At 37.0% G+C, this 14284-nt stretch overlaps 1 protein-coding gene across 3 annotated transcripts in view; it reads left to right on the forward strand.

The window, feature by feature from the left end:
• ADAMTS19 (ADAM metallopeptidase with thrombospondin type 1 motif 19) overlaps positions 1–14284 on the forward strand; it is a 109988-nt gene that overhangs the window by 51901 nt on the left and 43803 nt on the right. For all 3 annotated transcript variants that reach the window (XR_003086542.2, XM_007422289.3, XM_088129837.1), the window contains exons 8-9: positions 5886–5991; positions 13359–13499. Coding sequence is in view for 2 of the 3 variants with exons in the window: in XM_007422289.3 (XP_007422351.1) it covers positions 5886–5991; positions 13359–13499 (247 nt within the window). In the remaining variant the exon portion in view is untranslated. The remainder of the gene's footprint in view (positions 1–5885; positions 5992–13358; positions 13500–14284) is intronic.

Here is a 14284-nt window from a genome sequence, read left to right on the forward strand (position 1 = left end):
AGTTCAGCCTTTCTTCTCAAAAGGTCAGGGGTGAGTTTAATGTAACTTCCTCTGTTCATGCGTTCCACATCAATTTGCTGAGGTATCTTCAGTATGTGGTTTGCAGGCTGCATAGAAAAACCCTGAGTGTTCAGGACAGAATAAGGAGTCTGGTCCTATACCACCCATTCTGCAACACAATAATTTTTTTTTCCTGAATTGGCCAAAGTAATCTTGGTTATGATGCTGCTATCCTCCCAACTTCCTGCTCTGTGAGATTTTACCGTACAAGCTGAGGCTCTCCTGACAGGAGTATCTCACAACTCTGTAAAAACAGTAGATATTTGGATATACCTATTCAATAAGGAACATTCTGGGTATGGTTATATGTGTTAAGTGGAATGACTATTTAGGTGTGGAAGAGCTGCTTTGTTACTGGTAAATGACTATTATTGTGATTAAGATTTATTGGGATTAATTCTCTGCAGGTGTGGAAGACTAATTAAGATAGTCCACCAAAAATCTGATGAATTGTTTTCTAGCAGCTGTTGGGAATTTTCCTGTTATCTTGTCAAATTCTCAGTTACTTTCTGGTGTAAGGAAATGTTCTGTCAGTTACTTTCTGGTGTAAGGAAATGTTCTGATAGAGTTTCCTCAAAATATTTCAGCACAGTAACGGGACTGATGTTTGAAGCAACAGTTTTTTGCTTATTTTTTGTGCTACAGTTTTTTTTTTTAATTGTCCTGCTAATACATCTTATTTGGATCAGTTTATTTTTCCCACCAGCCTTGATTTTGAGACAGAGTGCTTTGCTTGCTTCTGTAGGCTGTCTACCTCAGAAACTGGAAAAAAGCAATATGACCTCATGCAGTTGCCAGAAAAAGTCATGGCTACTTTAGTTTGCTACAGGCAGGTAGTATAGTCCCATATGATCTGAAGTACTTTTGGAAATCAAAGCACCCTGATGACCCTTCCCAAGCTACTCACCAATTACCATCAATTCTTGGAATATATTTATTATTTATTCAGAACTACTTTTATATTGGTTATGCATTTTTAATTAATTTTATCTTCTCTGTAACCTGCCAGAGTAACTTTTTAACGAGATTGGCAGTGACAAATTTGATTTAAATAAATAAATCTGTACCATTTCACAGCTTCAGCAGTGAACATTTGATCACTTGTAACATTTTTGCACAATCCAAATTCTGGTTGTCTTATTTATCTTTTATTTATTTCACTTGTGACCTACCTTTCTGCCCTATTGAGTATTCAAGGCAGCTAACACTTTGAAAAACAAAAAACTGAATCTTAAAAAGTTAATACAGTACTGAAATTAATACCAAAGGCAATTAACTGTTAAAAGCCTGGTGAAACAGATGTGTCTTTATAGTTTCCTAAAATCTGAGAAAGTAGAGATCCCAAGAATGTATTCCCTACCTTGGAAGCCATGCAAGAGAAAGTGTTCTACTGGTGGTGAAAAAGATGAGCCTTTGACAGCAGTGACATCTTCAAAAAGGCCATTTCACCAGTCTAGTTCACACTGGGAAATGTAGTTGCTTAGGTAGTCAAGCCTTAAACCCATTTGGGGCTTAACAGTTTAGTATAAATGCTTTAAATTGTGCTCAGGAAGCAATTAGCTACTAATGCTTTAATTAAGTACAGATTACACAATTCCTGGACCTTGTGCCAATTAGCAGCCTATCTACAACATTTTGTACCTATTGCAATTTCTGGAAACTTTTCAAGGGTAACTCAAGGATTGCCAAATCTGATCAGTTTATGAAGATTCCCAGCTGGTGTACCAGGTGTAATTGTGTTTATTGTGTATAAAGTCCTAAAAGATCTGAGGCAAGTCTGCTTGAAAGACAGCATTCTTTTTAGAATCTGTTTGGGTTTACAATCCTTCAGAAACATTTTTCTTTGTCTTACCGCCATTTGAGGCATGTTTGGCAAGTAATGTGAGAAACGACCTTCCCAGTAGCTGCTCTGAGGCCCTAAAGTTGTAACAGATAGGATACTCAATCATTAAAATGAATAATACTTCTTTTGAGTGAAGTAGCTGACTGAAAAAGTCCTTTTGTCAGGCAGTTTTCGATATTTTGATTTGTAGATACTAGAAACCAGAGAAATACCTTAGCAAGTTACTGCCTGTCTTCATTTTCGCCATAATTCACTAGCCTGAGATTATTGAAAACATTTTACCTTCTTCTTTCTGCTTCTTCTTTTAGGTCTTGTATACGTTATCTTAATTTATATGGAAGAAGTAGATTATTGATCCTTGACATGATAATTATTTTGCAAGATGCTGTAGGATTCAATCTTGTTTCCCTCCCTGCCAATGATTTAAATTTGTTATAAAGGTACTGAGGCATGACTGTCCAGGTGTCTGGAATGCATCACCATCTGAAGGCTGATAACATCTAATTATTCATTCCACTTTGAACCAAGGATTTGGAGCCACCATATACTGGATGTTGTGCATGCACACACAGACAAAGGGGAGAGAGGGGAGGAGGAGTGTCTAGATATGGGCCAAGTAGCAATAGAAATATGTTTATCTGGGGAAATGGGTATTGCCTATTTCAAACAGTGTAACATTTCCTTCTGAATGAAAGATACTCAATCTTGGTGGAAGTGGGGTTGCTCCTAGATCTGAGCTGCTTGCTGGGGTAGACCTGCCAGATTTTAATTGAAGTGATGTGTGTACTTTAAAGGTTGTTTTAAAAGTTCCTTCTCTCTTTCTCTGTCCCTCCCTTCTGCTCTTTGTTCTTCTTTTGTAGCTGATCTTGTGTATAAATTGATTATGAATGTGCAATCCTCCTTGAATCTCGATTGATAAAAAAGCTGGTTTTTTATATATTTGAAATGAATCCTTTAGAATAGAAGGAAAACCTAAAATAGAATTCCTTTTTATTATATATATATCTTGTGGGTTTTCTTATACTATTTATATGATTTTCACTGAAAACCACGCTCAGTAAATTTCTGTATACATCTACATTCCATAGAATGTCAACATAAAAAGGCAAGACCACTGTTAAGTAGCAAAATCTGAAGCACAAATGTAAGCCAAATGTACATTCTTTTTTGTGAACATATCATTTAATCCTGCTCAGAATAATTGCCCTTGAGACAAACAATAGAGGATTTTTAGGAGAAACTTCTGTGAGTGCTGATAGACCCACTAAAACATTTGGAACACATGGAGAGCTAACATTCCTATCTGGTCAACCACTGAGTTGCTTACCTGAAATTATAAAGGATCTCTTCCTTACTTTCTGTAGTTATCCACTGTTGCTGAAAAAGACAAAAAACAAAACAAAATAGTCAATCAAAACCTCTAATACCTTTTTTGTTACAGTTTATCAGCCTCACCAGGTAGACCAGACAAGAAACACGACCAGATGAGTTAATTCTACTTTATTGTAAGACTACATTAACAGAATCTTGCAAGTCTAAAAGTACAATTCTCTCCCCATCTCCTTTACATCCTAGGAAATTAGGGAGGGTTTCTTCTAAGCCTCTTGCCCCACTCATTATCCAGAGACTATGCTGTCTCTTATCTGACCTTCTCTAAGGCAGCACCTCTGGGCCCAGTCTCCCAGGGTCATTCTCACATACCATTAGATGGGTAGTCCTCTCTTAAAGATCCTAATTGGGACTGGAATTTCCATCGCTAAGCAAAGTGGTTGTTAGGCAAATTATGTGACTGCACCACTTAGTGATGGCAGTTCCAGTAGTCCCAGTTGCAGTCATTAGGTGACGATAGCGCCGTCGTTAGGCAAGGACCTCACACGTGTCCTGCCCTACCACGCTTGCCTCCATTTCAACTCCCCCCACCAGCTTATCTCCCCACATTTCTGCCCTTTTGGCCACCCTACACTCCACTGCTGCGGTTTCCCCCTGCTGCTGCCCCCAGTTGACCTTTGCTGCATTCTTCCTCACACTGCTGACAAGGTGCACCCAGCCAAGGCAGCTGCTGGCCCTTCACAAGGCTTTCACAAGGCCTCCCTGAAGAAGATGGCGAAGGTCAGCTGGGGATGGCAGGGGGCGGCAGGGGTGGTTGGCAGTGGTGGAAAGCAGGGTGGCCAAAAGGGCAGAAATAGCAGAGGGGGGAGATAGGTGGATGGGGGGAGCTGAAGCATATGCTATGGTGGTAAAAGGACAGGCTGCCAAGTACCCGAATTTGTTCACGTGACTGCGGGGGCACTTCAGTGGCCATAACTTTGAGGACTGGCTGTAACTACCATTCATTCAGTGCCATTGTAACTTCAAATGGTCACTGAATGAATGGTCATTAAGCAAGGACTACCAGTAGTGTTCTGTTGATACCAGAAATAGCAGTTCATTGCTTTCTTTTAGAAATTGGGCTACTTGATTGATGATGCTCGCTTCTTGCTTTGTAAAGGCAAAGGGTATATATATATATATGTGTGTCTCATAATCTCCTATAGTTTTATTCCGCCCTATTTTGTTTATAATACCATTTGAGAATTCTTTTCTGCTGTCAGCTTGCCTATATATATTTATGTTATTTCTCCATGGTTGGAGGTAATGCAGTGTGGCATGGATGCCTCAGGCTGTCATGACATTTTTGCTATCAACTCTTGGGTTAATTTCTAGTTACCTTTTATGATATTTCTGAATTCCATTGCATTGCTACTGTCTTGTAACTAAATAAATGCATAAGAAACTCAGTTCAATAGGTTATCTTAATTTTAGAGTTTTTTTAATGCCAAAATTGAGTTATGGAATGTATTGGTAATAGAAAGTATGGTTTTACCAGTGAATCCTTGCTAATCACAATATAGAAATTATGGTCAACTTAGAAAAGATGTGCATTTTGGGAAGGTATGAAGCCATATATCTCTACTCTATAATTAGACTGTTGATTAATAACACTCATTGCAAGTCCCATTTGATAGATTATTAAGCTAACCTATTCCTGCTTAAAGGAATAACTTTATAGTAACTGGACAAACTTCTGCTATGGACAGGAAAAATCCATTTCCTGCTATCAATGCCCCAAGATGTATTGATTTCAAATTTACATGGAGATGAAACCCTTATTAGTTCATCCAAAATGTTACACATTACAATGAGTACACTTTTCAATTTTTCAGAGTAATTTTCACATCAGACTCCACTGGACGTTTAGACTACTGTACAGATTTTAGATTTGTCCTTTGGACTATTAGGATTAACAATGTGTTTTCTCATTTGTAGCTTTCTGCCAATACAACTTCCTAGATTTCATTTGCATTTATACTGCAGCATGCACTACAATCATGTTATTTTGTACATGGAGAAATTTGGCATGAAATGTATGAAAGACTTGTTAAACTATTGAATTGCTACCTTTTGTAATTTTTTCTTTGATTTGATTTCTTCAGAGGAACTGCACTTATTCACCCTATGCCTATGGTATTACTAGAAAATGTGCACTGAATTAAAAAGATGGGGTGAGGGAAGCAAAACCTTTTAGAAAGTACATAATCACAGACCAAAACATGCAAGAAATCATTTAAAAACTCTCTAACTTTCCTCTGTGTAGAAGAAAAAAAGCCAGTACAAACACTGACAAAGAAGATAAACCAACAGTGTACTGATTCAGTCAAGTATGGATTACTTCTTATAATCTTGTGTAATAAATCTCTTAATTAGACATCACACTTCAAGTGTCCATTATTATGTATGTTTCCAGAGATCCATCCTAAGAAGGCAGATATATCTGTATTTTAATCATTATATTTTTGTCAGAAATTAAAGTAATTTATCAGCATAACTATTACTAGGGGGGTTTTTTGTAGGGATACGCAAATGATTAATAATAACTTGAAATGAATTTACTTAGATAATAATACCAAATATGATAAATAATTATGATTCTTGTGTCTTTTAGGAATAGCATATTTGAATGGTATGTGCAGTGAAAAACGAAAATGTATAATTGCAGAGGACAATGGTCTGAATCTTGCATTTACTATTGCCCATGAAATGGGTCACAAGTAAGTAAATGAAATAAACAATATCTAAGTTTACAATTACATACAGTAATCTTGAAAAAAAAAAAATTAAGCCCTGATTATTTGACGAGGAGTTGGTATTTTTGCTTTTCATATGCTGCTGGGTTTTTTAAATAGAATGTTTGATTCATATACATACATACATACATACATACATATGTGGATATTCCACTTAAGAATATAAATGGAAAGGAAAAGGTGTTTCACTTGATAGTTGGTTTGGTAATATTGGAAATAATTGTCAGTAAAACTGAGACCTGGTTAGAAAGCAAGGGAAAGGATTCTTTTTTTAAATTAGTGAATTTCTGAATTTCTGGAAACTGGAATTCAGTATTTTCTAGACATGAAATTTTATAGGAAAAAGAACAGAAGAATGCTCATATCAGAAGACTGCTAATGTTAAAGATTTTTTCCTGGAGAGATTCTAGTCGTTTATCTCCTGTAGATGTCTCAGCCATTTATTTATGAAATGTATAAACCACTTCAAACTCCAGAAACTCTAAGCATTGCCAGTGCAAACAATGCAATAAAACCTTATTACTACTAACAACAACAACAATACTGTCTGGCACCATCAATTCTGAAACAATCAAATCCCAAAGGCCTTCAGAAACACTCAAATTTTCACAACCTTCCAAAAAGCCATGGGAGTGGAAGCCACCCTTACCTGGGAGGGCAAGCTGTTCCGGAGGAGAGAAGCCCCCACAAAGAATGCCCTCTTTTGGGTCCTCTCCTGTCTTACCTCTCAGTAGATGGAAACCTTCAGCAGGCATTCCTTGTTTAGACATACTAGGCAGGCAAAATCTATATGAGATAGGTAGTATTGTAGATACCCAGGTCCTGACACATATAGGGTTTTATAAGTGATAACCAATATCTTGAGTTGCACTGCAAAACATATTGGTAGCCAGTGTATTTTCCAGAGCAATGGAGTTAAATAGCAACAGTAAAACTGCCTGGTGAGCACGTAGGTCACTACTGAAGTTAACAGGTGTTTTTCAAAGCCAGCCCCGTGTAAAACAAATTGCAATAATTCAGAAGGGATGTGACAAAGGGTATGAGTGATGATTGTCATGGTAGAGCTGGGAGGAGGCCCTCCAGGCCATAGCCTCCACCTGCTTTTCCAACAGGACTCTGAGTCCAAGAGAATCCTCAAATTGTGGTCCCACCGGCTGCAGGGAAGAACTACCTTGCTGAAAGCCAAAATTGGTGCAACCCCCCCCCCCCATCAGCAGGTTGCTGAATGAATAGACATCATACTTGAGTCAAGTTTCCTCCTATCTTTTTATTTTCCACTTAGCAGGGCTTACTTCCTGTTTTAGAACCTGACTGAGATAAGTGGGAATCAAAATGTGCTTAGGAAAATAGACAGGTGAAACCTCAAAGATAGGAGGAGAATTGAGCACCTTTTCTCAGCATATGACATCAGAATTTATATTAGTGCTATGGGACAAACAAGGGAACTGGAATGGGAATCTGTATCTTGTCTAGTTCTACCCTTTTATACTCTGGTATGTATTACATATTGTTTTGTTAGCTTCTCAGTTTAGATACGCAGTCTGCCAAGGTTGTTTGACAGAAGTATCTTATTTTTGTAACTGTGAGTAAAATTTACTTCTGAGAATTCTCTCTGTTTCACAATTTAAGATTTGTTTGAAAGAAAAGCCTAAATCTTAAATAAAAACAGACCTTGTAAAATACTTGTTCATAACATGAATATATTATCTGAAGGATTTTTAAAGGCTGCCATTGTTTGTGTAATCATACAAAAAATATAGCAAAAAATAATTTTCAGGTGGATTTATAAGAAACACCTACGATGGATACAAGTGACCAATTTGGACCAAAATACTCACATTTTGTAGCATTTGATTTTTCAGAAAGCAATTACGAAATATGAAATTTAAATCCTGCAAGTTAGCTGATGATTTGCATCTATCAACTGCAGAAATTGTCAGCTTGTTCTCAGGCTTCCCTTAACGGCTTATGGAATATACAACAGCCCCCCCCCCCCATTATGGTCTCCTACTTTTGCAAAAATAAAATAATAAAATAAAATAAAATAAAGCTGTTGACATGAGCTTGTCTATGTCTATAAGTGAAGCACAGGGGAGTTTGGTATATGAAATTGTTGTCCTTCAATTCATGTAGTAATTTCTGACTATTCATGACCCAGTGGACATTATTTCACTAAGTGTCTTTAGGTTATTGCTTCTTTGAATTTTTATGAGCATATACATAGGTCATCAATGATAGTATTTAGACACCTTATTTTCTCTTAGCCTGTTTTTTTTAATTGTCTTTGATTTTTCCAGGCATCAGGATCTTCTCCAGTGACTCTTGTCTTCATATTTTGTGCCTAAAATATCTAAACTTTACCCTTATGATTAGCGCTTCCAGTAAGGAGTCTGATGTTACTTCATCTTCATACTTCATATTACCTCATCTAGTATTGAAATACTGTAGTCCTCTTGTAGTCCAAAGTATTCTCATCAATCTTTTCCAGCACCACAATTCAAAGGTGTCTGTTTTCCTGTGTTCAGTCGCTCTGATGTTCCAGCTTTCACAGCCATGTTGCAATTGAGAAAACCCATCCCTGTGTGATGTCTTATTTTGTCTAGATTCGTCATAGTCAGTTAAGAGATATCTCTTTATTGAGTGACTATGGTCATTGTATTTTTGAGCCTAGGAAGATAAAGTATGTTATTACTTCAGTATCTTTTCCACCTGTTTGTATTGGTTGGTGTTGGCTGTTGACATAAGCATACTTAAAAAAAAAATACTGAGGATCAGTCTGGCTTTTATATTCTCCTAGCAAAGATTCCTTAAATCTTCCTAGTCACTAGCCTTATCTATGGTATCATCAGCGTATCTGAGGTTACTGATGTTTCTCCCAGCAATTTTAATTCCAATTTCTATTTGTTCTAGTACAGCATTTCTTTTGATGTATTCTGTATCAACTAGAGTATACAACCTAGGTACATGCCTTTCCCAGTTTTCAACCATTTATTGCTCTTTATTCTGTTCTGTTTTATCCTAGTCATATAACTTTTTCAATATAATTTATTGATAAAGGCGGTGGTGCACCCCCTCCTCAAGAGATTGTCCTTGGTTCCAATGGTTTTTGACAACTACTAACTAATCTCCAACTTTCCCTGTTTGGAAGTCGGGTTTCAGGCTGGGATTTAGTACTGAGACAGCCTTGGCTGTGCTTGTTGATGACCTGTGGCAGAGCTGGGATGGTACATCCATCCTTGTGTTCCTTGACCTCTCAGTGGCTTTTGATACTGTCAACCATGGTATCCTTCTGAGCTGATTGTGGGCACCATTTTACAGTTTTCTTTTTTTCTCCAGGGATGATTCTAGTTGGTGTTGATTGGGAAGGAATAATCACTCCCTAGGCCCTTCCTGCATGGGGTGCCGCAGGGTTCTACTCTCTCTCCCCTCCTTTTCAGTATCTACATGAAACCAGTGGGTGAAGTCATTTGCCGGTTTGGGGTTTGGTATCATCAGTATGCTGATGATACTGAATTACATCTTTCGACCCCAGGTCAGCCAAGTGACACTGCCTGGAGACTGTGTGGGTTTGGATGGAGAGGAACTGTCTCCAACTCAATCCTATCAAGCCTGACTATTGTGGGTATTTGGGTCACTCCATCGTTAATGATGGAGCACACAAAATTTCACTCCAAAGTTCTTCAGGTACTTACTCATCAAATTAATATATTAAATAATCCTTTAGCTTCACTGTAGAAATACAAAATATTGCTGAGTGTAAGAATGGATTCTCACATTGGTAAGGAGGCAAGTACCTGTTTTGTAAACAATGCCCAGGGTTATGCACAGAATAGTTATGCATTTGTGCCACATTGCTTAGGGGCGCTTTTGAGCAATCTGTATTGATTATTGCTTTGTCTTACAGAACAAACATGGAAGATTTGTACATTGGTTCGGGCTTCATTTAAGAGTTAAAAGTTTATAGGCTTTATTTACATAACTTATTGCTTATTATTTAGCTGAAATGAGTCTACAATTGTGCAAATTTGGAAGTCAGAGTAAAAAACAAATGCATATCAGACTTAGTAAGGGATTTAGAAGGGATGAACTAGCATGATAAACCCAAGGAGGAGGCGTTGGACCATTCTTTCAGTAGGTACCGAGCTGAAGAGGAGAAACCAAGGGTATTAATTGGGATGAACCAGTCAGTGGAAAATTCCAGATGGGCCTAGAAAGACTTACTAGTCACCTTCTAAGGTCAGGATAAAGGATAGTATACGTAGGAGTTCTTGACCATTTAAAAGTGAAGCAGACAGAACTAACAGGTCCTGGAAAAGGTATAAACTTTTGATTGAAAGATACTGAAAAAGTTTCAGAAAGACCATCCACCAAGAAGCTGCTGAACTTGCTTTCCATTCCTCTCATTGCCTTTTCTGCTTCTTGATCTTCAGGCCTCTGATTACAGCCTGCAACAACTGGGTCAATATCTTTGTATTTAGAAATATAAGAACAATTCCTGTGCAAAAGAATTTCTTAAGGATTTGTGCCTGGCTTCCTGTACCACTTGGTTACTTGTGTGATTAATGAATAAAGCATTGGAGTCCATTTTGGATTTTTGTGGTTTTTCCCCTGCAGATCTCCAAAAGCCAGAGAAAGAGAATGTGCTGTAATGGGAATATCTCTGAAACAAGCAGCTGCTAATTAAGGAAGTAAGTGAGAGTGTTTCTCAAAGATAGGAGGGTCACTAGTCTACATATTAGTAAGACAAAGAGAGGAGTGAGAATCTCAGCTCTGCCTGCAACCTATTCTGTGATTGCTCGCAGGTCAAGTAAGCATCTTCTGTGCTTCCAGGGAAAGATGTAATTCTCCAAGTCTCTCCCAGCACTTTGAATATAATTTATTTCTGGCCACTAGTTGTCATGTCTTGGCTTGCTTCATCGTAGCAGACTGAAAGCTATTTAAAAAGGTGGTCAACTGATGAGTTGCGAATCCAAAATTTGTATCTAAAAGCAATCCATATGAGCAAACTGTTTCCAATTGGTTAGCCCTCCCTCTCTGAAAATACGGTATAGAGAGTTAGGTGAAGAGACCTTCCCTTTAGTGCATAACAAAGACATTCCCAGAAGCGGACAGCTTCTTTACCCCTGCCTTGAAAGTGAGGAGGGAAAAAAAGCTAGAAGCTTCTTTGAATTGCCTATATAAAAGATTCACATTTGAAAGCAATTGTAGGTGGTTGAAATTCTTTTACTGTCATCTTAATATTTTTTTCCTAATAAATCTCACTATCAAAGAGAATTTTTTCTTGGTTTTCATTTCAGTCCTAATAAGTTATGGACTGAAGTACTGATGATTTGGGTTTTTAGTTATATTTTAATTTAGAAGGAGTTTGTAATGTGAGTCACATTCATCACCAGGTCTTGGTATACTATGATTAGTGTGATGTCTTTTTTCAAAATAAATATTGTGTCAGCAAGGTACTTCAAGTTGCTATAGAACTGTTCAGCTTCTGCTTCAAATACATTAGTACTTGGAGCCTAGATTTGGGTTACTCTGATATTGATTGGCTGGCCTTGGACTCAAATTAAAATCATTCTATCATTTTGGGATTGTATCTTTAATACCCTTTGTTAATAAGGATGGCTGCTCCACTTCTTTGGTGATTTTTTTCTAGTCTGCAGTGGAAGATCTGATTCTCGTCTGATGTGAAGTGACCCATTTCAGTTTGTGTCAATTTCCTGATTTCCAGAATATCAGTGTTTAGTCTTGACTCTTCTGCTCGACAACATTAAGACTTGGTTCATGGTTATGACCATACCAGTACTATCTATATCTTTGTATCACTGAACTTTCTTTTTACCTCTGGACACACTGGCAGTAGACATCCTTTGAGCTTTAATACAGCCACATCATAAGCATCAGTGCTACTTATATTTGCCCTCTGCTCTTCTTACCTTCCAATATTCAAGGGTCATCTTCCAGTATCATGTTGTGAATGTCCTAGTTGTGAACGTCCATTTGGTTTGCTTGGTAGAATACTGGAGTGTTTGCATGTCCTTCCCATGGAGCTTATTTAGTCAGATCCTTCATCTATGAGCTGCCCATCATGGGTGACCTTCTAAAAGTATATATTCTTTGCTGTACAATACCATAACTTAGATGCACAAATTCCTTCATCACAAGACAACTTATACTTTCACTACAGGATAATGATCCAGGAATGGAGATAGGAAAATAGGCTTCTTCTAACATTTATTTATTAAATTTGCCTGACTGCTCTGGGTAGCTAGGAATATTTTGTTATTAATTTGTTAGTGTTATCTTTTGGGGTTATTTATTTGTTAATGTTGTTTTGGTTGTTTTAAACTTGTTTGCTTATAGTAGGATAGTTAACTGCTCATAGTTGGTCAACAATTACAGCACCATATAAGCCTAGTAAAATAAATTAACTTATAGTATACCATAATTTTATCCCTATGACAACACTGTGAAATATATTGGACTTAGATAGTAATTAGCTGAATATCACCTAGTGAATTTCATGGCTGATTGGAGATTTGAATCTGCATCTATCCAGTCCTAGTCCAAATTTTTAATCACTACACTGCAGGACTACATTTCTGTACCAGAGTGATGATGGAAGACATTTTTTATCTGTTTTCTTTTGTTGTGTTGTTGTTGTTATTTCCCTCTCATTGCAAAGGAAATTGCAGTAGCCTTTTTTTCAATAAGCAAAACTTGTAGCAATGGCAAACAACAAACATTAACTGCAAACCTAAGGCTGGTTATTTGACTTGTAGTGTATCTCAGATGCTTTTCTGAAATAAATCAGACCTCAACCAATACATGTGTTAGGTTGCTTAGCAAAGTGTATACGTATCTTCCTAGATAAACTTAAACCTAAACCAGATGCATACATTCTACTAAATCATACTTTTCTTTATCATGATTTGTTGAACAAGCCAAACTGGCTGAATTCATTCAATGCTTAAGCTACAAATGAATGTTTATAAATAACAATAGCTACTGTAAGTCTCAGTCTTGAATCCAATGAATATATTAACTTGATTTCTCCCAGAAATTAAGAAGAAATAATAGACTGATATATGTATCATTATGTATGCCATCTTTAAACTTTAAGTAATTAAAGTAATTAAATTCTGTTTGTCAAGCTTGTTCTTTAAATGTAACATGCATGTTAAGGCCCTGTTTTATATTGGAAATATACACTTGGTTGTGTAAATCCTTCACTGTCTTTATTGGAAATATGAATACAGTTTTTTGATTGAGCATTTTAGATGCTGCTCTTATAGTTTTCTTCTCTTAAAATACACTGTTTTCCAAACTTGTTTTAGCATGGGAATAAATCATGACAATGACCACCCATCTTGTGCAGATGGTCTTCATATCATGTCTGGAGAATGGATCAAAGGGCAAAACCTTGGAGATGTTTCATGGTCCCGCTGTAGTAGAGACGATCTAGAAAGATTTCTCAGGTAATTTATTCAAGAAGTGGATGTAGTCACAGTCAGACTTTTATTCTGTTCAATTATTTTTTCTGATGATTATAAGTTTCAGGCATGCCAAGCTTTCAGTACCTTGTAACAGTTTCTGCATCAGATTGAAAAGTACCGTTTCTGAAAGTTACCTGCTACTTCTCAGAAATATTATTAGCCAATGCTCACCTGAGGCAGAAGCAGTTTTTATTAGTGTACCTCCTCAGATTTCAGCATTGTTGGAAGTACTTGATACAATGTTAGTATTAACTTACTTTTAAAAAATAAAATCAACATTTTTAATTGAATTAGATGACACTGAGTTTACTTATTTATCAATAACATTCAATGTCACTAAGTAAGATGAATGGCCCAGATCGTGATTGCACTCTAGCCATTAATTTGTCTGCTTAATGTTTTGAATTTCTCATACTTTTGATACATTCCCTTTGAGACAAAAAAGGATGTCAGAGTTCCTGTAAAGGTATGTGGGAAAGACCTGGAGGTGAGGCAAAGAGATGCTGCATAGGGATCGGTCAGATAAGAGACAGCATAGCTCATAGTTGCATAGTGGGTGGAGCAAGAGGCTCAGAAGGGAGGAGTAAAGGTGAAGGTGGGAGAATTGTACTTTCAGACTTGCAAGATTCTGTTAATGTAGCTTTACAATAAAGTAGAATTAGTTTATCTAGTCGTGTTTTCTGTCTGGTCTACCTGGTAAAACTGACAGTTCCTTAATAGGGTGATGAAAGAGAACCTGTGAAAGAATATAACTAGAAGGACTATAC

Source organism: Python bivittatus, unplaced genomic scaffold (assembly GCF_059951505.1).
Source record: "Python bivittatus isolate LINGU-HERP-01145 unplaced genomic scaffold, Pbiv_v1 ctg000850_np1212, whole genome shotgun sequence".
Taxonomy (NCBI): domain Eukaryota; kingdom Metazoa; phylum Chordata; class Lepidosauria; order Squamata; family Pythonidae; genus Python; species Python bivittatus.